The sequence below is a fragment of the Delphinapterus leucas genome, chromosome 6 (genome assembly GCF_059928025.1).
Source record: "Delphinapterus leucas isolate spDelLeu-1000000601 "Yukka" chromosome 6, BTC_Dleu_Yukka2, whole genome shotgun sequence".
NCBI classification, from domain to species: Eukaryota; Metazoa; Chordata; class Mammalia; order Artiodactyla; family Monodontidae; genus Delphinapterus; species Delphinapterus leucas.
The window spans coordinates 37,333,433-37,355,612 of record NC_143134.1 but is presented as its reverse complement, the minus strand read 5'-3'; the positions used below and the strand labels follow the sequence as shown (position 1 = coordinate 37,355,612).

General features: G+C 39.3%; 1 protein-coding gene across 3 annotated transcripts in view; it reads left to right on the top strand.

The window, feature by feature from the left end:
* HABP4 (hyaluronan binding protein 4) overlaps positions 1 to 22,180 on the top strand; it is a 40,929-nt gene that overhangs the window by 1,902 nt on the left and 16,847 nt on the right. The window contains exons 2-5 of one of the 3 annotated variants that reach the window (XM_022558922.2): positions 3,250 to 3,412; positions 8,557 to 8,718; positions 8,921 to 8,989; positions 13,111 to 13,194. In XM_022558922.2, coding sequence (XP_022414630.1) covers positions 3,250 to 3,412; positions 8,557 to 8,718; positions 8,921 to 8,989; positions 13,111 to 13,194 — 478 coding nt within the window. The remainder of the gene's footprint in view (positions 1 to 3,249; positions 3,413 to 8,556; positions 8,719 to 8,920; positions 8,990 to 13,110; positions 13,195 to 22,180) is intronic. The other 2 variants (XM_089913012.1, XM_089913013.1) reach the window with 2 other exon arrangements.

Here is a 22,180-nt window from a genome sequence, read left to right as displayed (position 1 = left end):
TTAAATCTATTTAGATAAATATCATAGTAATAAGAATTGGGAAAGGCTAAGCTTTATTTTTTAACAAGTGAAAATATGTATTTTAGTGTGAAACTGAATTTAGTTTTCTATGTCAATGTATTGCTTTTTAACCTTTTTACTATTAAAAATGTCATGCATTTTTGTTATAAAAATTTTAAACAATTCAAAAGTGTATGAAGTATAGTGAAAATCCTGTATTTTTCTTATTTTAACACCTTGCATTTACATACATAAATGCACAGAGCTACTTCTTTTTTTCTAAATTTACATGATATAAACTGGGTTGCAACGTGCATTTAGCGTTATGATCTAGTACAGTTATAACTTGCTAAACTAATAAACTTAACACTGTAGTCTAGTACATTTATAACTTTTTTTTCTGTCAATTGTTTATGATCCAAGTGATCTGGCTTTTGAGATCTATATTAAAGAACTTTAGTTAGTTTTGTAGTTAAAATGGAAATTTTATAATTCTAGTTCTTTTTCAAGTATGTTATTTCAGGAGCAAACAGCTCATTAATTTCCGTTTATGTAGTTACTGTGCTAAATTTATCTGTAATGGGTGTTAGAGAGCTACTCTCTCAAGGTTTTGTAGCCCTAATTGATATGGGCTGTACTTTTCTAACACTCAAAATTTTTAATTTAGTTAGAATATTATAAATGAATGCTTAGTGTAGACAAGAATCAAAGTCAAAACAAGTTTGACATATAACGGAAACAATCTCAAAAGGATGTGGAAATCATAAGATTTTCCCATAGAAATAGGTTTTCAATGGCCTTCACTATTTAACAATATACATAGACCTTTGGATGAGCCTTGCTCAAAAAATTCGTTCTTGAAGTCTTCACAGGCTGTTTCAGCTTTGCTTTTCCTGGCCTTTCAGAACTAATCTCTGAGTCAAAGCTCAAATTTATTTGGGGGAAATCTCACTGTAAATTTTATTGTATTCTGTCCCTTCATGTGGGCTTGGGGTTACATCAGTGATAAGACTGCATATGCCAGCCTTTTATTGGAATGGGCTAGTAAAATTCAATGTTTGCATATCCACTTGGAGCCGCTGATCTAGCACAGAAAAACTAGGTTCAGTTGCATTTTTTTTTTTTTTTTTTTGCGGTACGCGGGCCTCTCCCGTTGCGGAGCACAGGCTCCGGACGCGCAGGCTCAGCGGCCATGGCTCACGGGCCCAGCCGCTCCACGGCATGTGGGATCTTCCCGGACCGGGGCACGAACCCGTGTCCCCTGCATCAGCAGGCGGGCTCTCAACCACTGCGCCACCAGGGAAGCCCTCAGTTGCATTCTTGATCCCTTAGTAGTAAATTGTGGGAAAAACTGGACCCCTATTATCTTTGTTTTTTGGATTTTGGGAGGAAAAGGAAATGTTTGCAGGGTATTGATAATTATTCTAATAAGTTGCCAGTTATATTTAATGGTTTTCAGCTTATACACAGAAGCTTTGGAAGAAGCTTTAGTATAAAGTACGCAGCAAATGTCATTTTAAATTTTGAATGATGAATTCCAAATTTAATTGATACAGTTTTTTAAATAACCTTGAAAGCAGAAAGAAGTTGGGAATAAGCTAAGTAATTCTGTAGTTGAGTGGAGATATTTAGTTGTTTTTTTTTTTTAATTACAGGTTATGAATAGGAAATTGGAAACTGTATTAAAATAACTTTTCATATTGAGGGAAAAGTATTGAAAAGTATTGTTACTGTTGATGTTCTTGCTGTTATGTCATGGTCTATTATAGTTTTCAACTTGTTAGTTAACTTTCACAATAACATTTTCAATGCCTCTTCCAAATTTGATCTCTTAGTAACGTGTATGCGCTCGGATCTGGCACTGCATACTCCTGGGCAATTGGGCACCAGTGTCAGTCTCTCTTTCTGCAATAAAAGCATAATGCTCTGTTTATGATAACATGTCACAAGCTCAGACTGAGGCTTCAGGAAGCAAGTCAGATTTAAGCATTTCCTAGGTTATGGGACATTAACTTAAGATTGAACTTAGGTCTGTTGTGCAATATTTCACATTTCAAAAAAATACTTTGTTAGCTAACAAGTAATAAATTGCACAGTTTTGTGTTAGTGGTGTCACGACATGATTTTTGCCTTAAAATGAGATTAGTAACATACTGGAACTATGTTAATATTTACATGTGCCTAGTTTATAAAGCTTAGATAGAAAATATTAAGTGGGAAAATAGGAGAATACATGTAAACATATATTTCTTAAGAATCACAAGTATCTGCCTAAGTAGAAGAGGAACCCGGTAGTTTAAAAAAATACCCATTAATTCAAGTACATTTAATATTTTTATAGCCATACAATAAATGTGGAGGGTGACATACCAAGAAAAATCTAAAATTTTCGACTAAAATGAAAATTGTACATAATGTTTGAGATGGAGACCTATTAAATGTATACAAAGAAAAGATAAACACACATTTTTGGAAGATGATTTAAGAAGTAACAAAGTTCTTCACAATATATTCACCAAATATTAGTTGCCTTAAGACACAGACCCTGCTGAAAATTTTTAAAGCGTCAAAACCGAGAGGAGTAAAAAGAGAACAGAGAAGGCTGGAGTGCCCCAGTCCCTACCTCCTCAGTGCTGGCCTCTCCATGGACGGGAGATGCCCCTTCAAGTGCTGGCCAGCCCTTGCATGAGTTGGCAAATACCAGCTTGGCCTTATATTTGAGAAGTGTGATGATAAATGTATAAATCCCATCAAAGACCAGGAAAATCTGTTTTCAAATGAGAAAGATACAATGGTACAAGCTATTTAAAAATGAAAACTTTATCAGCCAATGAATGATAAACTATAGTTGGGATTCTAAAAATATGTTCTGAAATACAGGGTATTTATCCTTTAATTTTCTGGAAGGAACTTAGCTACCATGTTTTGATAAAGCTGTGAAATGTAGTTGATAATATATCTCCGTTGCTATCACAGAGTCATTGTAAAATATTTGTAATTGTGAGTTGGTATAGTTTATCTTATAATTTCTAGGACATAAGGGATTCAATAGTAATGTCAAAGTTTTATTAAAAGACGACTCTGGGCAGCAGTAGTATCGGCAACCGTTTTTCTTCTCTGAACTTTTCCAAACTTCCCAAATTTTCCTATGACATTGATTTCTAGAAAAGTAAAATTTAAAAGTACCTGTAATAACGTGCTGTTGCAGACCTTGTGTTCTAGCTCTCCCCTTTGATTCCTCCCTGTCAGGCCTGAAACGAACTTCCAGAAGAGGGGAGCAGCAAGGATGGAGTGAGAGCCGGGGGACAGAGGTGACGCTTGATAGAGCAGAGCGGAGATCCTACAGGGAATATCGACCCTATGAGACGGAGAGGCAGGCAGACTTTACACCTGAGAAGTTTACAGATGAAAAGTAAGTACTGCAGACCTCGGCCTGGAGGGTTGGGGGAACCAGAAGGATTTTCAGAGGACTACTAGCCTTTGCAACCTTTTTGTGGTGCCAGTCCTGGGAATATTTTGCCAATTTAAGTACCAAATTTAAGTACCAAATCATACTACCTTAGGTAACACGTGAAGCACCTTCCATTTATCTCATAGATGACCTTAAGTCTTGGTTCAGGAAATCATTACACAATGAAAAATGGATTACTTATTGGTAACTATGAAAAGCATTCTTATAACAAACTATATAGGAGTATGCTAAACTGATTAAATTTTCTTTTGAAATTTAGGCCAGAGATATAATTATGTTCTTGATTTAGCAGTACTAATTTGGGCTACTAATGAATTTAAACAAATTCCTAGCCCCATGTCAGGTCAATAGGTTATCATGATGAAATTGGACAAAAAACCTGATAAAATATGTGACACCAGTTTAAGGCTCCCATGCCTTCTCTAGAAAGTGCTCTGACCTAGAAGATGATCTCAGGCTGGTGCAGCCTGACACCCTTCTGAGTAATGTGGCAGCATGTGGGCTATCATGCCCACCTATACACGGGAAGAAGTTCTTAGTGTCTTATGCTTGGCACTAACAAGATGGATGCTTGCTGCCTCAAGTGTTTAATTATTAAACCTGCATAGCACTGGGTTTAGATTAAAACAAAACAACTTGTGAATCACATTTAAAGGAAAAGAAAGTTAAAAAGGCTAAAAGAGACTAGAATAGTGTACAGTTGAATGTCAAGGGAGCCGTTATTCCCAAAGTCTTTCAACTTCTTGACTACCTATTCCACTATACATTCAAAACAGAGATGGTATATCTGCCACCATGTTAGAGGATGAGGGCTAGAGAAAGGCTTAATTCTGCTTTTTTTGGGTGATTAGTTCAAATTTGCTATGTAACAGCCGCAGTCTGCTTGCTTACAGAAAGCCTTCTGGATCAGAGCTGCTTATTTTGGGAAGCATTTGTGTATTTTTTTCCTTCACTGCAGGGATTTATTCTGTGGAAATACGGAAATTATAACTCATGTTTCCAGCTTTTTTAGTAGCAAAATTATGAGTTTTTTTAAAAGGATAAGTCTTTATATGTTACCATGAAAAAAACTGCCTATTAAGGGATGCCTATTTTGGATACAGGAAGTTTTAAGAATTATATTAGGAATTCCCATATACCCTCATCCAGATTCTCCAATAACATTTTACCACATTTGGTTTATCATACCCCTCCCTCACTCTCTCCTTCTCTTTCTCCTCTCTCTCTCTCTCTGTCTCTGTCTCTGTCTCTCTCTCTCTCTCTCTCTCTCTCTCACACACACACACACACACACACACACACACACACACCTCTTTTTTCCTTGGCATTTGAGAGTAAGCTACAGGAATGTCTCTTTATCCCTAAATACTTTAAATATATTTCCTAAACACATGGTACAATTATCAAACTCATTAACATTGATGCAATACTATTATCTAATTCTCTAAATTATGTAATCTACAGACTACTCAAATTGCACCAATTGTCCTAATAATATCCTTCTAGCAGAAGAAAAACAATTTTGGTTCAGGATCCAGTCCAGGAATGTGCATTGCATTTAGTCTTCTTTAATTTAAAACAGCTCTTTAGTCTTTCATTTATTTATGGATTTGACATTTTTTAAGAGTATGGACCAGTTATTTTGTAGAAGAGCCCAGAATTTGAGTTTGCCTGCTCAAATTCTTAATGCTCACCAACCTATTAAAAAAGAGGATAAGCTACATGTAAAAGAATGAAATTAGAACACTACCTGACACCATACACAAAAGTAAACTCCAAATGGATTAAAGACCTAAATGTAAGACCAGACGCTATAAAACTCTTAGAGGAAAACATAGGCAGAACACTCTATGACATAAATCACAGCAAGGAAAACAGAGAAAAAACACTTTTGACATAAACCACAACAAGATCTTTTTTGACCCACCTCCTAGAGTAATGGAAATAAAAACAAAAATAAACAAATGGGACTTAAACTTAAAAGCTTTTGCACAGCCAAGGAAACAATAAACAAGATGAAAAGACAACCCTCAGAATGGGAGAAAATATTTGCAAATGAAACAACAAAGGATTAATCTCCAAAATATACAAACAGCTCATGGAGCTCAATATCAAAAAAACAAACAATCCATTTTAAAAATGGCCGGAAGACTTAAATAGACATTTCATCAAGGAAGGCATACAGATGGCCAAGAGGCACATGAAAAGATGCTCAACATCACTAATTACTAGAGAAACGCAGATCAAAACTACAATGAGGTATCACCTCATGTGGTCAGAATGGCTATTATCCAAAAATCTAGAAACAATAAATGCTGGAAAAGGTGTGGTGAAAAGGGAACCCTCCTGCACTGTTGGCGGGAATGTAAATTGATACCACCACTATGGAAAACAGTATGGAGGATCCTTAAAAAACTAAAAACAGAGCTACCGTATGACCCAACAATCCCACTACTGGACATATACCCTGAGAAAACCATAATTCAAAAAGAGACATGGGGCTTCCCTGGTGGTGCAGTGGTTGAGAGTCCGCCTGCCGATGCAGGGGACACGGGTTCGTGCCCCGGTCCTGGAAGATCCCACATGCCGCGGAGCGCCTGGGCCCATGAGCCATGGCCGCAGAGCCTGCGCGTCCGGAGCCTGTGCTCCGCGAGGGGAGAGGCCACAACAGGGAGAGGCCCGCGTACCGCAAAAAAAAAAAAAAAAAAAAAAAAAAAGCATGTACCACAATGTTCATTGCAGCACTATTTACAATAGCCAGGACATAGAGGCAACCTAAATGGCCATCAACAGATGAATGGATAAAGAAGATGAGGCACATATATACAATGGAATATTACTCAGCCATAAGAAGAAACGAAATTGAGTTATTTGTAGTGAGGTGAATGGACCTAGAGTCTGTCATACAGAGTGAAGTAAGTCAGAAAGAAAAACAAATACCATATTCTAACGCATATATACGGAATCTAAAAAAAAAAAAAAGGTACTGACAAACGTAGTTGCAGGGCAGGAATAAAGATGTAGACATAGAGAACAGACTTGAGGACATGGGGTGGGAGGGGGAAACTGGGGCGAAGTGAGACTAGCATCGACATATATACATTACCGAATGTGAAATAGTTAGCTAGTGGGAAGCAGCAGCATAGCACAGGGAGATCAGCTCGGTGCTTTGTGATGACCTAGAGGGGTGGGATAGGGAGGGTGGGAGGGAGGCCCAAGCGGGAGGGGATATGGGTCCATATGTATACATATGGCTGATTCACTTTGGTGTACAACAAACTAACACAGTACTGTGAAGCAATTATACTCCAATAAAGATCTATTAAAAATATATATATATTTTATAAGAAGGGGATTATAAAGAAGCAATTGAGCATATATTTAATTGGGGGTGGGGTAAACCTGTGGGATAAAGAAAAATGATTTAAGGGATTAAAATAGACTAGAACACACAGGGTTATTTTTAGGGTCAGCTTCAGTTACTATTATATTATTAATGAATTTGTTATTTTATCAGTATCTGATCTAGAGTTCATGTAAATTTAGACCCGATTTTGACTATTGGCATTATTTTCCACATAGAGTTTTATGCTTCATTTCTTCTCAGTTTTTAGGTAGACTTCTTTTATGGCGCTGTCCAACTTCCTGGTTAAGAACTTACTGTTACTGTTCATTTGTCATTGTTTTAGAACTCTGCTTTAGATATTTACTGTAATGTGGAATCAGATTCTACAACAGTCTCTCTTTAAAATTTTGGTTTTGGTCCGGGGAGGTGGGAGACAGAAAAGCCAGCTTGGAGAATTGATTTAGGATGATGTTTCTTGAAAGAGACTGGCATAAAGTTAATGATTGGCCCTTCTGTATTTCTTTATCTTTTTGAGTAAGGAGAATTGTGAGTTTTGTATCTTTTTATCGGTGATTGTATAGTAGCTTTTTAATGTAACTTTCAGCCTGTTTCAGTAGACTGGAACACACCTCTAGTTCTGGTGTTTGAGCGACTAATGTCACTAGATTTCAATAAGTAATTTGTTGCTTTAAATGTTTTTAAAAGCCTTGACAAATTAAAAAATATAATTTCTTATTAAACTAGGATTTAACAATGAAAAAGATGAGGCCCTTCCTGCAGAAGCTTTGAGTCTGGTGGAGGAGAGACAAGTCCTCATAAAAAGTGACAGTGACCAGATGGTAGCAGAGAATGGATATGAGGAGAAGCGGGCGGTCAGGCCCTGGATCCAGTGGGTGTGGCAGGGAAAGAGTGAGAAAAGGGAGTTTCTTGGCTTGGACACTTCCATGTTGTGAGTTAGGGATCGTAGTAGGAGCAAGGGGTCAGTGTTGGTCATGTATCTTCAGGGCCATGGGGTGACACAGGGGGATGTCCAGGAAGTAACTGGCTTTGTGGCCTGAAATCAGAGAGACCCCCAAATGAGAGACACAGGGTCACGTGAAGGGGCCATGTAGCATTAGCATAGGGACGAGGACGATGTGTACAGGAGGTAGGGAGTCAGGAATGCTGGTGCTCTTAAGGACAAATGTGTAGGTATCCAGAAGATGGGATATTCAAGACATGTTCCATGAAAAAGGCAAGGTGTAGAACCTTTCCCTATATGTAACTCTGCAGTGTCTGCCTTTGAGAAGTGGAATTGTGTGGCCAAGAAGCAAGAGGAGTACCTTGTGAATGTTTGGATATTACCTGTGTCAAAAATCATTTTATAAGGATGAGCAGGGAAAGAGAAGCCAGAAAGGGCAGAGGAAAATTAGTGGTTGGCAGTGTCAAATGATGCATAAGGGTCAGATGACCTAGAGACAAAAGTTGCTATTGGATTTAACAACAAAGACGTCATCTTCAGCTATCTTCCTCATCTGTGGGCGCTAGTTGTAATTAAATGACTGTACGTGAAGGGTTCAGAACAGTGCTAGGGATAGTATGTGCTCAGTAAATTTAACTATTAATTTTTTTATTCAAGATACACGATTCTTTCCAATATACTGTAGCCATAATGTCCTTCTAGAATTTTTTTTCATCAAAAAAAGCCTTAGCTCTTTAATCCAATTCACTGCTTTTTATTATACTCATCTCTTCCAAGACCAGTTGACAGGTTTGATCGAGAAAGACCACTGAGAGGACGTGGATGCCCAAGAGGGGGCATGCGAAGCAGAGGCAGAGGTGGTCCTGGGAACAGAGCTTTTGACGGTTTTGACCAGAGAGGGAAACGAGAATTTGAGAGATACAGTGGTAATGATAAAATGTAAGTTTCATTGTAAATGCTACTTTCCCTTTAAGATCTTGGTGTGAATCTGTTGTGTTTTAATATTTAGTTGACTTTATATTAGTATGCAGTTATTCCTAAGGGAGCTGATCCTGGGACAGTTTTTATGATCAGCTTTTCTGATTTGGAGATTGACTGGACACCAGCTTCCAGTTTAAGGGAATATTCTTTCGTTTTCTAGAGCAATCAGAACTGAAGACAACATGGGTGGATATGGAGTCCGCACCTGGGGATCAGGTAAAGATACCAGGTATGGTGCAAATGTGTACCTTCTGTGAACCTACAATTAAGTGGAAATATCTGGATCTTTATTTGCCTGTCTTGCAAATTATGTCCTCTGTGTTATGCTTGCCATGTGTTTATACTTGTGTGCTTTACGTAGCGATTGAATTTAGGCTTTTGTTTCATGAGATAACTTTTTAAAACAGTTTTGCTATGTTGTGGTTATATTTGAAACTGCTTTCAAAATTCTTTTATCTTATTTTAGCCAAGCAAATTGTATATTTGCTGACACCCCAAGCACATGGCACTGTATATTTGCATATGCCTCAGAATGCTTTTTAAATTCCTGGATATTCTGTACTTTATTTTTCTGTGACCTTCCAAAGTTTTTGTATACATTGCATCTTTTTTTAAAAAATAAGTTTATTTATTTATTTTTGGCTGCTTTGGGTCTTCGTTGCTGCACGCAGGCTTTTTCTAGTTGTGGCGAGCGGGGGCTACTCTTTGTTGCAGTGCACGGGCTTTCCATTGTGGCTTCTCTTGTTGCGAAGCATGGGCTCTAGGCGCACGGGCTTCAGTAGTTGTGGCACACGGGCTCAGTAGTTATGGCTCGTGGGCTCTAGAGCGCAGGCTCAGTAGTTGTAGCGCATGGGCTTTGTTGCTTCGCAGCATGTGGGATCTTCCCGGGCCAGGGATCGAACCCGTGTCCCCTGCATTGGCAGGCAGATTCTTAACCACTGCGCCACCAAGGAAGTCCCTGCATCTTGATTTTATAAAATCATTTGCAGATCAAAGCTCAATGACAAGTTTCACCTGAGGTTCAAATTTGACATTTCTCAGGCTTTATGATATCTCAGATCTGTGCCAGTTTTGCTACTTAGGGGAGGTACTTGGTTCTGCTATTTCTGTCATTTCAGGGCTGCAGGGAAGTACGAGGAATGGGTTGCTACAGGATGTGTTGCAGGGAAGACTTTACACAAGTTTGAAGGCTTGAGGGGATCCAGACTTCCACTTTTTTTTTCTTTTGAAGAATATAAGCTCTTTACATAAACTTATTTTTCTTAAATTTTTATCCTTAAAAACAAACGTACAGGGCTTCCCTGGTGGCGCAGTGGTTGAGAGTCCGCCTGCCGATGCAGGGGACACAGGTTCGTGCCCTCCGGGAAGATCCCACATGCCAAGGAGCGGCTGGGCCCGTGAGCCATGGCCGCTGAGCCTGTGCGTTCGGAGCCTGTGCTCCGCAACGGGAGAGGCCACAACAGCGAGCGGCCCGTATAACGCAAAACAAACAAACAAAAAAAACAAATGTAGAAAATAAGATCAAATCTAAGATTAAATTTACTACCATTGCACATCTGTGTTGTCTTTGAAAAGAAACTTGTTGAATGTTTGTCAATCTAGGGTTCTATAGAATCTCAAATACAGACCTTTTCATTTTGTTCTATTTTACTGTAATAGTATATTTTTTAAAAGTAATACAGGCACTTTCTGCATCATCTGATTTACTAGCTTATTTAATACTACCACCCCATTTCAGTTTGCATTTGAGTTTAAAATCATTTTGGCTCCAAGTGTTTACTTACTCTAAGAGGTTATTATTGACCTTGGAACATGAAGAAGTGACCACGTGTGCTCCTGGCAGATGGTATGTCCCAATGTTAAAATGAAACGTGCCCCATGGCACTCATTTTGGATTGGTTTGTGAGTTATAAAGTCAAAGCTCTTAGGTGGTAATAATGTGTAATTGAAAGTTTTTTTGTAGAATAAGACTTTAATTTCTTATTTAATACATTGAGATTTTGATTTGCCACCATGGTATAGTGCAGCTGAGTTATGATTAATGAGGAAACAGCAGAGGTGAGTCTAACAATAAGTGATGTGTTCGTGGCTGACAAGGGCGAGTGCTGCACCGTGCATTGGAGGTGTGAGGGTTTTGCTGTAGTTTAGTATTCCTGTTTGAAGACATTGACAGTATAACTAGATCTAAGGGCAAGATGCTTTCAAAATGGTGTGACTGAGCCATTTCCATTGTTACTGGTTTTCTTCAAGAGTTTGACTGTTAGTACCTGTGCTGAAAATAGAATTTTCTCCATTTGTAATAATTTTAAAAGTGTAATATCAGATATTATTTTCTTGTTCCTAACTGGGATAGACACCCACAAATGCAGTTTTTAATAATACTGCCTTCCAACTTTTATTGTGAAGAGCCAAGACAGTTTTATGTAGTAATCAAGCAACACTGGATTGAATCTGTTCACTGTCATAGATTTGGTTAAGTATGAAGTCTGATTGAATTTGAACTAGTTAACAAAGCCTTGAGGTGTTTAAAATTGTTTTGTAACCATACTTGTGCAAACAGGCATTTTCTACATTAGTATAACTGAAGTCAAAATATAGACATGGGCCCTGGAGCTTTATCTTTCTTCTAATAAATCCAACATTGGTGATTTACTTTCAACAAAATAATAAAATTTGCCAAAATAAATTGGTGCTAATCTTGAGACTTACTTGTTTTGTAGTTTTCATCATATGGTTCTATAAGCTATGGTTCCATTGAGCTATAAGCACAAAATTAGTTTTATGTTTATTCATAAAATAATTTAGGTCAATACAGGAGGGAGGTCTGTGATTTTTCTTCTAAATTGATTGACAGGTTTAAGAATTGCTAGTCTCTTTGTTTTGTATTCTGCTTCTTTTTTCTTCCCCTATATCGTTATAGCCCTTTTATGATTTTTAATTGTTGAAAGCTATGAACTGTCAGTGAATCCATGTTTTTATCCCCTTGGTTTATGACATGGCCAAGGGAATAAAGAGAAAGTTGGAGTAATACAGCACTGCCACTGCTGCTAGACTCCTGGATGCTAAAAACTCCCATGACCCATGAGGGTCATGCTGATGTGTAGAGGCTGCTTTTGTTAAAGGACTTCTGCCAGGCAGAGCAGCAGGGATGTCCTTCCAAACAGGGAGAACATTTGATTTAGGACCTTTTTTAAAAGTAAAAATTATTTATTCAAATTTTGTGTTGGAAAACTGAGTTTTTTTTTAAGTTGATAACAATGGCTTTGAGTTGAGAATTAAAATACTTTTAATGTAAAAACTCTATTCTTTTATTATAGTTCAATTTATGTTTATTTATTTTTTAAATTTATTTATTTATTTTTTGCGGTACGTGGGCCTCTCACTGTTGTGGCCTCTCCCGTTGCGGAGCACAGGCTCCTGACATGCAGGCTCTGCGGCCATGGCTCATGGGCCCAGGCGCTCCGCGGCATGTGGGATCTTCCCGGACCAGGCAGGAACCCGTGTCCCCTGCATCGACAGGCGGACTCTCAACCACTGCGCCACCAGGGAAGCCCAATTTATGTTTATTTAAAAAAAAACTAATTTTATGAAAATTTTTCCTGAACTGGGGATGAAAAAGTGCTGGGTTCTGAATGTACAGTGTAAAATATTTCTATTATATTGACCAATTTTAGCATTTTCCTGAGAATGAAATTTCTTTTGCTGGTACTTTTTTAAAAGTAATGTTCAGATAGGATTAATATCAACATAAAAAATTTAAGATTATGTATTTAAAATTCAAAGTGTTTTTCACTGTGCTGTAATTTCTAATCTGTAGATTATGTATTTAGATGTGATGGTATGTAAATTGATGTTTCAAAGCCTTATTTTTCTGATATGGTTATCACCAGCTTGTTTGTAATCCTACACATTCCTTTTTGTGGAATGTTTCCACTTTCTTGCCATTTTCTAAAGTTTGAAATGGCATATTCTTATCTATTTTAAGTCACTTAACGCAGGTTGAAAATTTTTATGGCCCCTGTTAATATTTGGAATTTCCTAGTATAATAAGAGTTTGAATAATTTTCTGGTCCTTTACAATCTGTTTTTAATTTTAGGCCATTCATGGAAACTTGTATTTCTCAAAGTACTTTTCACACTTTTGAAATAATTTATATGGATTAGCAATTAAGAGCATTTTTCTTCCTCTTTTTTATTTTGATGTAGATTACCTGTATGTACATGTTAATTCCTTGAGGGATGTTTACTTAAGAAAAAGGACATTGAAATGTGTTTTTTTCTATCTTGAATATGTAAGGGCATTGATGTAAACAGATTTGTGTGACTAGAGTGGTTCTTGCTGCTTTGCAGTGACATGGACCCGACTGCCCCCATGGAAGAGACCACAGTGGTGGAGGAGTCCCTGGGCCCCCTGGAGGAGGAATCTCCAGCCAAGTGGGTATTTCATTCATTTTCCCCATTGGGTTGTTGGTCTTTTTCTTAAAGATTTATAAGAGGTCTTCATAGAATAGGAAGCTCAGCCTTTCATCATATCACAGAGGGTTATCTTCTTAACATGTTAATGAATAATCAAACTAATTAATAGTTCAAATCATCTAATGAATGATTATTAATGATAATTAATGGGTTGCATTCAAGTATTCTGTCCTGTGCCTACAACTTATTTTCCATCAGCAGCCTGTACTGTGACTAGTCTCTCTTTCCTCAGGACCCCTATCTTTTGTCCCTTTATTCTCTCCCAGTCCCTCCTTCCTCTTTTCTTCATGGAGCTTAGTTCCCTGGTCCATCTGTAGCACCCTTGCCAAGGCTTTAAACTCCCTTGCCCCTTGGGTCTATGAGTACCTTGCTAGCAAATGCACCCACCTCCTGGACAACCGGTAGCCATCTGCCTTCTTTCTGCCTGTATCCACAGGCTGAGCACTGCAAGATACTCAGCAGGGCTGATGGGAACCCCTGTAAATTCCCCATCACCACATTCTGAAATGAGCCCTCAACACTGCCCAGCAATGCCCATTTCTTGGATTCGCTCTTTCCCCCCCACCCATTACAATGACTGGTTCAGTCCTTCTTGTCCCCTCAGAGCCCTGACATTGCCCCCCACTTTCCCCTTCTTCCATCCTTCTGACACCCCCACCTCCTCTTTCATTTTCTGGGTACATCTTGGCCTCCTTTGTCACAGAGAAATTACACCACTCTCAAAGGTGCAAACCTGCCTGCACCTGCCTCCTGGGCTTCTTCCCTTGTGGTAAGGGCTCCTTCCCTTCCCCATCCCTCCACCAGCCTCTCCAGCGTTTGGATCCCATTTCTTACTGACTTCAGAGAAATCTCACTATCAGTTAGCTCCTTCATTTTTAGGCATACTCACTTCCTTCCTCCCAGCTCTGGTCTTCTTATCAACATTTTATCTGCGCTCAGTCTCTCCTGTTTTAAGCCTCTCGTTGCCCCTACATTCACATTCAGCTGCCTTTTTCGGGGTTATGTGCATTCTTTCTTCATTTCCTCCCCTTCACTTCATCCTCACTTCACTCCAGGTCTGGCTTTGTCCTCATTGCCCTTCTGAAACAGTCACCACATGTCTCCAGACCTAACAGATGTTTCGGTCTGCATCTTTCTTGACCTCTCAGAACATTTGACTTTACAGGCATACCTCAGAGATATTGTGGGTTTGATTCCAGACCACCTCAATAAAGCGAATATCACAATAAAGTGAGTCACATGATTTTTTTGGTTTCCCAGTACATATAAACATTATGTTTAGACTGTACTGTAGTCTGTTAAGTGTGCAATAGCATTGTGTCTAAAAAAAACAATATACATACCTTAATTTAAAAATACTTTATGGCTAAAGATACTAACCTTTTTAACATATTTATCATCTCAGCCTTCAATGAGTCATAATCTTTTTGCTGGTGGAGGGTCTTGCCTTGATGATGGCTGCTGACTGATGAGGGTGGTGGTTGCTAAAGGTTGGGGTGACTGTGCAGTTTCTTAAAATAAAGACAGCAATGAAGTTTGCCATATTGACTGACTCTTCCTTTCATTTGAACACTTAGAGGCCATTATAGGGTTATTAACTGGCCTAATGTCAATACTGTTGTGTCTCAGGGAATAGGGAGGCCCCAGAAGAGGGACAGAGATGGGAAGGCCAGTTAGTGGAGCAGTCAGAACACATACAACATTTATTGATTATGTTCACTGTCTTATGTGGGTGCAGTTTGTGGCACCCCAAAACAATTACAATAGTAACATCTTTGTATCATTGGTCACAGATCACCATGACAAATATAATAATAATGAAAAAGTTTGAAATATTTCGAGAATTACCAAAATGTGACACAGAGACGTCAAATGAGCAAATGCTGTTGGGAAAATGGTGCTGCTAGACTTGCCCAACGCAGGGCTGCCACAGATATTCAATATGTTAAAAAGGCAGAATCTGTGAAGTGCAATACGACAAGGTATGCCTGTGTTGATTTCCTCTTAACCACAACCTCCCATTGGTTTCTGCATTCTTCTGGCTTGCTTTCTCCTGCTCAGTTCCTCCTTTGCAGACTCATCCTTGTCTTTCCGCTCTTCTAAAATGTTGAGTTCTTCAGGGCTCTGCCTTAGGCCCTCTTCTCTGTGTCTAGTGTCTCTTCATAGGGTCTCATGCACTCCTGCAGCTTGAATTGTCATTTATCCCCTGACTCCAGAGTATATACCTCTGGCTCCAACCTTCAACATGGACTGCAGGCCCATGTGTCCATCTGCCTCCTAGACACCTCCCCGTGGGCATCCCAAATGCACCTCATGCTCAGTGTGGCCAGGACTGAGGTCCACAAGCCCCCACCCTCATTAGGTGTTTCTGTTTTGCGGAACGGCATCGCCATTCATCCAGTTGCACCAACCAGAAACCTAGGAGTCATTCTTGAGATTTCCTTCTTCTTGACCCACTGTCTCCTCAAAATCCAATCTGTCACCATGCCCTGAGGATTTGTACCCTTTTATATCTACCATCTCCACTCACCATCATAGTGTCTGCTACTGCTATCTGCTCTCTCACCAGAGCTCCTAATGGGGCTCCTTGCATTCTCACATTCTACCAACCCACCCGTTTCACACCAAAGTGGCTTTCACACTGCCATTCTGATCATCGTGCCCCCACCCCTCGAGTAAGACCCTCCCCCCGGTGGCTTCCTGTCCTTTTTCTGTCCCTTGCCCTGACCTGCACAGTCCTGCATGGTCTGGCCCATGAAGAGCCCTCAAGTTCAACCACTCCTGTGCCTTCTCCAGGTTCACCATGTGGCCCTTATTTCATGTTCCCAAGCACCTTTCTCCAGCTCCTATGCCACACCTACCAAAGAGCTTTTGCAAGTGCTGTATTCTTGTTTTTCTGTCCCTCTCCTCCACGCTCCCTTCACCCTTCACCTATTTATTTAACTCTTACTTATCCTTCAGCTGAGAAGAGGCAATGCTTAAGAGCAGAGACTCTGAGCCAGTGTTCTGGGTTCAAATCCCAGCTCTTCCATTTACTAATTTGGCTAAGTTATTTAATCTTTCTGTGCCTCAGTTCTCTTCATCTGTAAAATGGGAATAATAATAACAGCTACATCAGAAGGCTGTTATAAGGATTGGTTGGGTGTGCATGTGTTCCATGGAGAGTGGGGCCTGGCGTGTAGTTAGTGCTGTATAAATACCTACTATTATTATTGTTACTTATTACAGGAGTAAAGTGCTACGATTGATGATTGTGAAAGCTGTTACTTTACTATTCAAAACAACTAAGTAATGTATTTAATTAAAGAAATAGATTAATATGAACATTTAGACCAGCAAGTTAACTAAGAAAATAGATCAACAGTGTATATGAATGTTAAGAAGTGAGTTAACTAGATACCTTCAGGAAAAATCGGATCCTTTTTGAGCCAGTAAACCATTTATCCAAATTCAGGTAATATAAAGCAGAATAATAGAGAGTAAATTATAGCATAATTGTAATCTTTGGAATTGATTGAGGTACTCTAGCATTCATAATATTAGACAAAATAATTCTTTCAATTAATCAGTTATTTTGAAAGACAAAATAATACTTGATGATTTTGTTGGCCGTCTCATTGTCTGCAATAACCTAGTGGAGCTAGTCAGCAAATCTCTCTCCCTCTGCTGAACATGCTGAACAGTGAGCATCCAGTTAAAATTGCAGGAGCTGCAGTGCACCGCAGCTGCAGTCTAGTGACAACCGCACTGAGAAGTTCTTGTTTCTGCACTGCCTTGTCAAATTTTAAAATTATTACTAACATTTCTAGTAATACAATTACAGTTTTTTATAATTTCAAAATTAGGCTTGTATATGCATTCTAGGATGGAGATGCTCTCTGATCTTGGCTTTGTCGGGATATTGATCTAACACCCAAGCTTTCGGTGTTCAGCCAGAATGTATATTTAGTGCAACTCTTGGTTTAGAACTTCTTGGTAGGTGAATTTAATGTACCCTTGCTTATTTTCAAACCTGCAACCCAAAGTACATACATTTTCCTCAAATTGGACACATTTTGTCGACAGTTACATGTGCTATGCCCTTCCTTCTTCATTTCATTACAGAAGTATTACATGTTTCTTGTCATGTGGTGTTCTAATGTCCAAGAATACCTGTGACAGTTTCCTGTTTTGCTTTAGGAGTAAGTCTAACATTTACTGAGCATTTCTTGTGTGCCAGGAACTGTTCTAAATGAGTCTATGGCTTAACTCATTTAACCCTTGGCTGCCTGTGAAGGAGAAGGTACTGTTCCTATTCTAATGCTGAGACATACAGGTTAAACAACTTGTAGTAAGTGTCAGAGCCAGAATTTGAACCAGGTATTGTGGCACAAACATTCATGTTGTTAACTGTACTGAATGGTAGGAATGGTTAAAAGTGCCATTTAGACTAACTTGCTATTAAGAACTGCAAATGGGAGAAGGTGGTTCTATAATCAGGGGAAGAGCTGCCAGGATCACTGAGGATTTCCTATTAAGTAACATAGATCAACAACTCCCTTCCATCCTTAAAAATTTAACTCTATGAAAAGAGAATGGTGAGGAAGCATTATTAAAAAATATCTGCAATGAAATATTTTGCACTTTGTTTCCAAGGGTATTTGCTTAGACAATGAAGATTGTTATGTACTGAGTCTTCTTAAAGCAGGACCACAGCTCCTTAAAATTTTTATTGCAACTTTATGAGGAGCTCCAAGTTTATCATGAAATTCACTTCCCTTTCAGTACTTTTTTTCTTTTATTACTTTTTTGGCTGCGTAGGGTCTTAGTTGCAGCACGTGGGATCTTTCATTGTGGCGCGTGGTCTCTTCGTTGCAGCGCTCGGACTTCTCTCTAGTTGAGGCACTCGGGTTTTCTCTCTAGTTGTGGCGCACGGGCTCCAGGGCGCTTGGGCTCTGCAGTTGTGGCACACGGGTTCCAGAATGTGTGGGCTCTGTAGTTTGCGGCACACGGGCTCTCTCCTTGAGGTGCACGAGCTTAGTAGTTGTGGTGCGCGGGCTTAGTTGCCCTGTGGCATGTGGGATCTTAGTTCCCTGACCAGGGATCAAACCCACATCCCCTGCATTGGAAGGCAGATTCTTTACCACTGGACCACCAGGGAAGTCACCCTTTCAGTACTTTGGAAGGAAGTAGGAGGTATTATTTACATGTTAGGTTAGATCCACTTGCCGCAGTTAAGTATTCAGTGAGTAAGGTTTTATTTCTAGAGCCCACTTTCCTTGATTCACTGCACATTTTCATTCAGGTGAAAAAGTATTGCCTGAATGGAAGTTTGGACATCTGAATTGATGATTTGTATGCTTCCTCTGTCCATATCTTGACTATCTTCCATCTAAGCATTTTTTCTGCCATCTTATTCCCTAAAGAGCACAGAGGTTAAATGCGGGCTTTGGAGGTAGAATGAATGGATATGAAATTTGGCTCTTTCATTTATTTGTTAGTTGTATAGCCTGTCTCCTTGATTTTCTTACCTGTAAAATGGAGCTGTTAATTTTTTTTTTTTTTTGCGGTACGCGGGCCTCTCACTGCTGCGGCCTCTTACGTTGCGGAGCACAGGCTCCGGACGCGCAGGCTCAGTGGCCATGGCTCACGGGCCCAGCCGCTCTGCGGCATGTGGGATCTTCCCGGACCGGGGCACGAACCCGTGTCCGCAGCATCGGCAGGCGGACTCTCAACCACTGTGCCACCAGGGAAGCCCGGAGCTGTTAATTTTAACTAACTTGTGGCGTTAATTATCATGAGCAAATTAATGTAAAGCACTTTGAATAGCATCTGGCACCTAGTAAACATACAGTAAATATTAGCATTATTATCCCATTTATTTCTACATAAAGATAACTGTTGTTAAAATTTCTTCTGTAATTTTACCCATTTAGAAACAAAATGTATACTTATCAAATCTGCATACAGCATTGTTCACATTACAAGTCATAGATTTGATGACTTATACCTATGAGCAGTTTTGATGAAAAATTCTCTCCAAAAATTTTTTATCATATTGGGTGGGCCAAAAATTTCATTTGGTTTCTTCTGTAAGATGGCTCTAGTAGCACTTAGTTATCTTTAACTTCACAGGAAACAATTTTGTTACATTGTACGTGACAGCTGTCATATCAGCATGCATTTAAAAAAGACATAAAAATTGGTGAATTTTTGTGTAGCCTTTTTAATATTGAATATGGAAGAAAAACAACATTTTCGGCATATTATACTTTATTCTTTCAAGAAAGGTAAAAACGCAACTGAAATGCATGAAAAGATTTGTGCAGTGTATGGAGAAGGTGCTGTGACTGATCAGATGTGTCAAAAGTGGTTTGCAAAGTTTCGTGCTGGAGATTTCTCACCGGACAAAGCTCCACAGTTCGGTAGACCAGTTGAAGTTGATAGCGATCAAATCAAAACAATAATTGAGAGCAATCAATGTTATGCCACGTGGGAGATAGCCGACGTACTTAAAGAATCCAAATCAAACGTTGAAAATCATTTGCACCAGCTTGATTATGTGAATCACTTTGACGTTCGGATTCCACATAAACGAGAAAAACCTTCTTGACCCTATTTCTGCATGCGATTCTCTACTGAAATGTAATGAAAACACTCCGTTTTTAAAACAAATTGTTGGGGACTTCCCTGGTGGCACAGTGGTTAAGAACCCACCTGCCAATGTAGGGGACACGGGTTCAAGCCCTGGTCTGGGAAGATCCCACATGCCGCGGAGCAACTAAGCCAGTGCGCCACAACTACTGAGCCTGTGCTCTAGAGCCCGCGAGCCACAACTACTGCAGCCCGCGTGCCTAGAGCCTGTGCTCCGCAGCAAGAGAAGCCACCGCAATGAGAAGCCCGCGCACTGCAATGAAGAGTAGCCCCCGCTCGCTGCAGCTAGAGAAAGCCTGCACCCAACAGCAACGAAGACCCAACGCAGCCAAAAATTAATTAATTAATTAAAAAAAATTGTGACAGGCGATGAAAAGTGGATACTGTACAACAATGTGGAATGGAAGAGATCGTGGGGCACGCAAAATGAACTACCACCAACCACCAAAGGCCGGTCTTCATCGAAAGAAGGTGATGTTGTGTATATTGTGGGATCAGAAGGGAGTCCTCTATTATGAACTCCTTCCAGAAAACCAAACGATTAATTCCAACAAATACTGCTCCCAATTAGACCAACTGAAAGCTGCACCCAGTGAAAAGCGTCCAGAATTAGTCAACAGAAAATGCATAATCTTCCATCAGGATAACGCAAGACCACATGTTTCTTTGATGACCAGGCAAAAACTGTAACAGCTTGTCTGGGAAGTTCTGATTCATCCTCTGTATTCACCAGACATTGCACCTTCGGATTTCCATCTATTTTGGTCTTTACAAAATTCTCTTAATGGAAAAAAATTCAATTCCCTGGAAGACTATAAAAGGCACCTGGAACAGTTCTTTGCGCAAAAAGATAAAAAGTGTTGGAATTATGAAGTTGCCTGGAAAATGGCAGAAAGTAGTGGAACAAAAGCGTGAATACATTGTTCAATAAAGTTCTTGGGGAAAATGAAAAATGTGTCTTTTATTTTTACTTAAAATACCGAAGGCACTCTTTGGCCCACCTGATAAACCAAGAACTGTAAAGGTCTTTGAATTACTCAAAAGGGGATTGTTAAATTTAGAGTGATAGCAGTTATGTTGCTTTTATAACTGTTAGAAATATACTTGCATTAGTCCTTCCTGGAACTGAGAATTAGCTATATCTCTTCCTGTTGAATATCCAGTCTTTGCTAAAACGGCAGTAAAAACTACATTCAGAGCTGATTCAAATGGGAAATGGAATCTGCCTTACAGAACTGTCATAGAATGTGTTTTGTTTGTTTAGAGTGTGTTTTTTATAATTATTTTTGGTCAATAGGCAATGAATTAAGGAGCCTGTCCTTGGTGATTTTATACTGCTCCCAAAATGACTTGTTGAAATGGCAGGTGATAAAGGAGAATGCATGGGGGCATCTGTAAGAACGCCTTCAAATGAGGCACATCTGAGTAAAGGGTGTCAGGCTGATCACTTTCATGGATGGAATCACTTGTGGCAGATTCTCTATTCTGAACTGCACTATTTGCTTTATTTTGGGTGTCTGTGTCACTTCAGGGCTGCATTTCTTACATGCCTTCTACTTTTTCTAGTTGTTTATGTTTATATATATATAAAGCCCTAGATATATTTTTTAAGACAAACAAGCAAACAAAAAGTACTTCTTTTGTGGTCTTAACACAAAATCTGTTCTTATTGAACTTTTTGGAATTTATTAACTTCTATTAGGTTATCTTAGTTATGAAAGAATCCTCAAATTCATAGCATCGGTTCCACAGATTTCTTAATTCTATCACAAGTAGGCTACAGAAACCCTCATGATTCCTTAATATTTCTTTATTTTTAGCTCTTTTTGTTAAAAGTTATAGAAAAAATGTATATAAAATAAGAATAGTATATTGAAACTCCAAGTAAGCTATTCAGCTAAACTGTTATCAAATCATGGTCATTCTTGTTTCATATATTTCTCTACCCACTTCCTCTACCTCCAGGATATATTATATATTATCCAAAAATGTTTCAGAATGTTATATCTAAAAGACTTCCTTTAAAAAAACCATAACTGGGGGCTTCCCTGGTGGCACAGTGGTTGAGAGTCCGCCTGCCGATGCAGGGGACACGGGTTCGTGCCCTGGTCCTGGAAGATCCCACATGCCGCGGAGCGGCTGGGCCCGTGAGCCATGGCGGTTGAGCCTGTGCGTCCGGAGCCTGTGCTCCGCAACGGGAGAGGCCACAACAGTGAGAGGCCCACGTACCGCAAAAAAAAAAAAAACAAAAAAAAAAACTGGAATATCATTATCCCATCTAAAATTTTTTAACAGTTCCTTAATATCATTA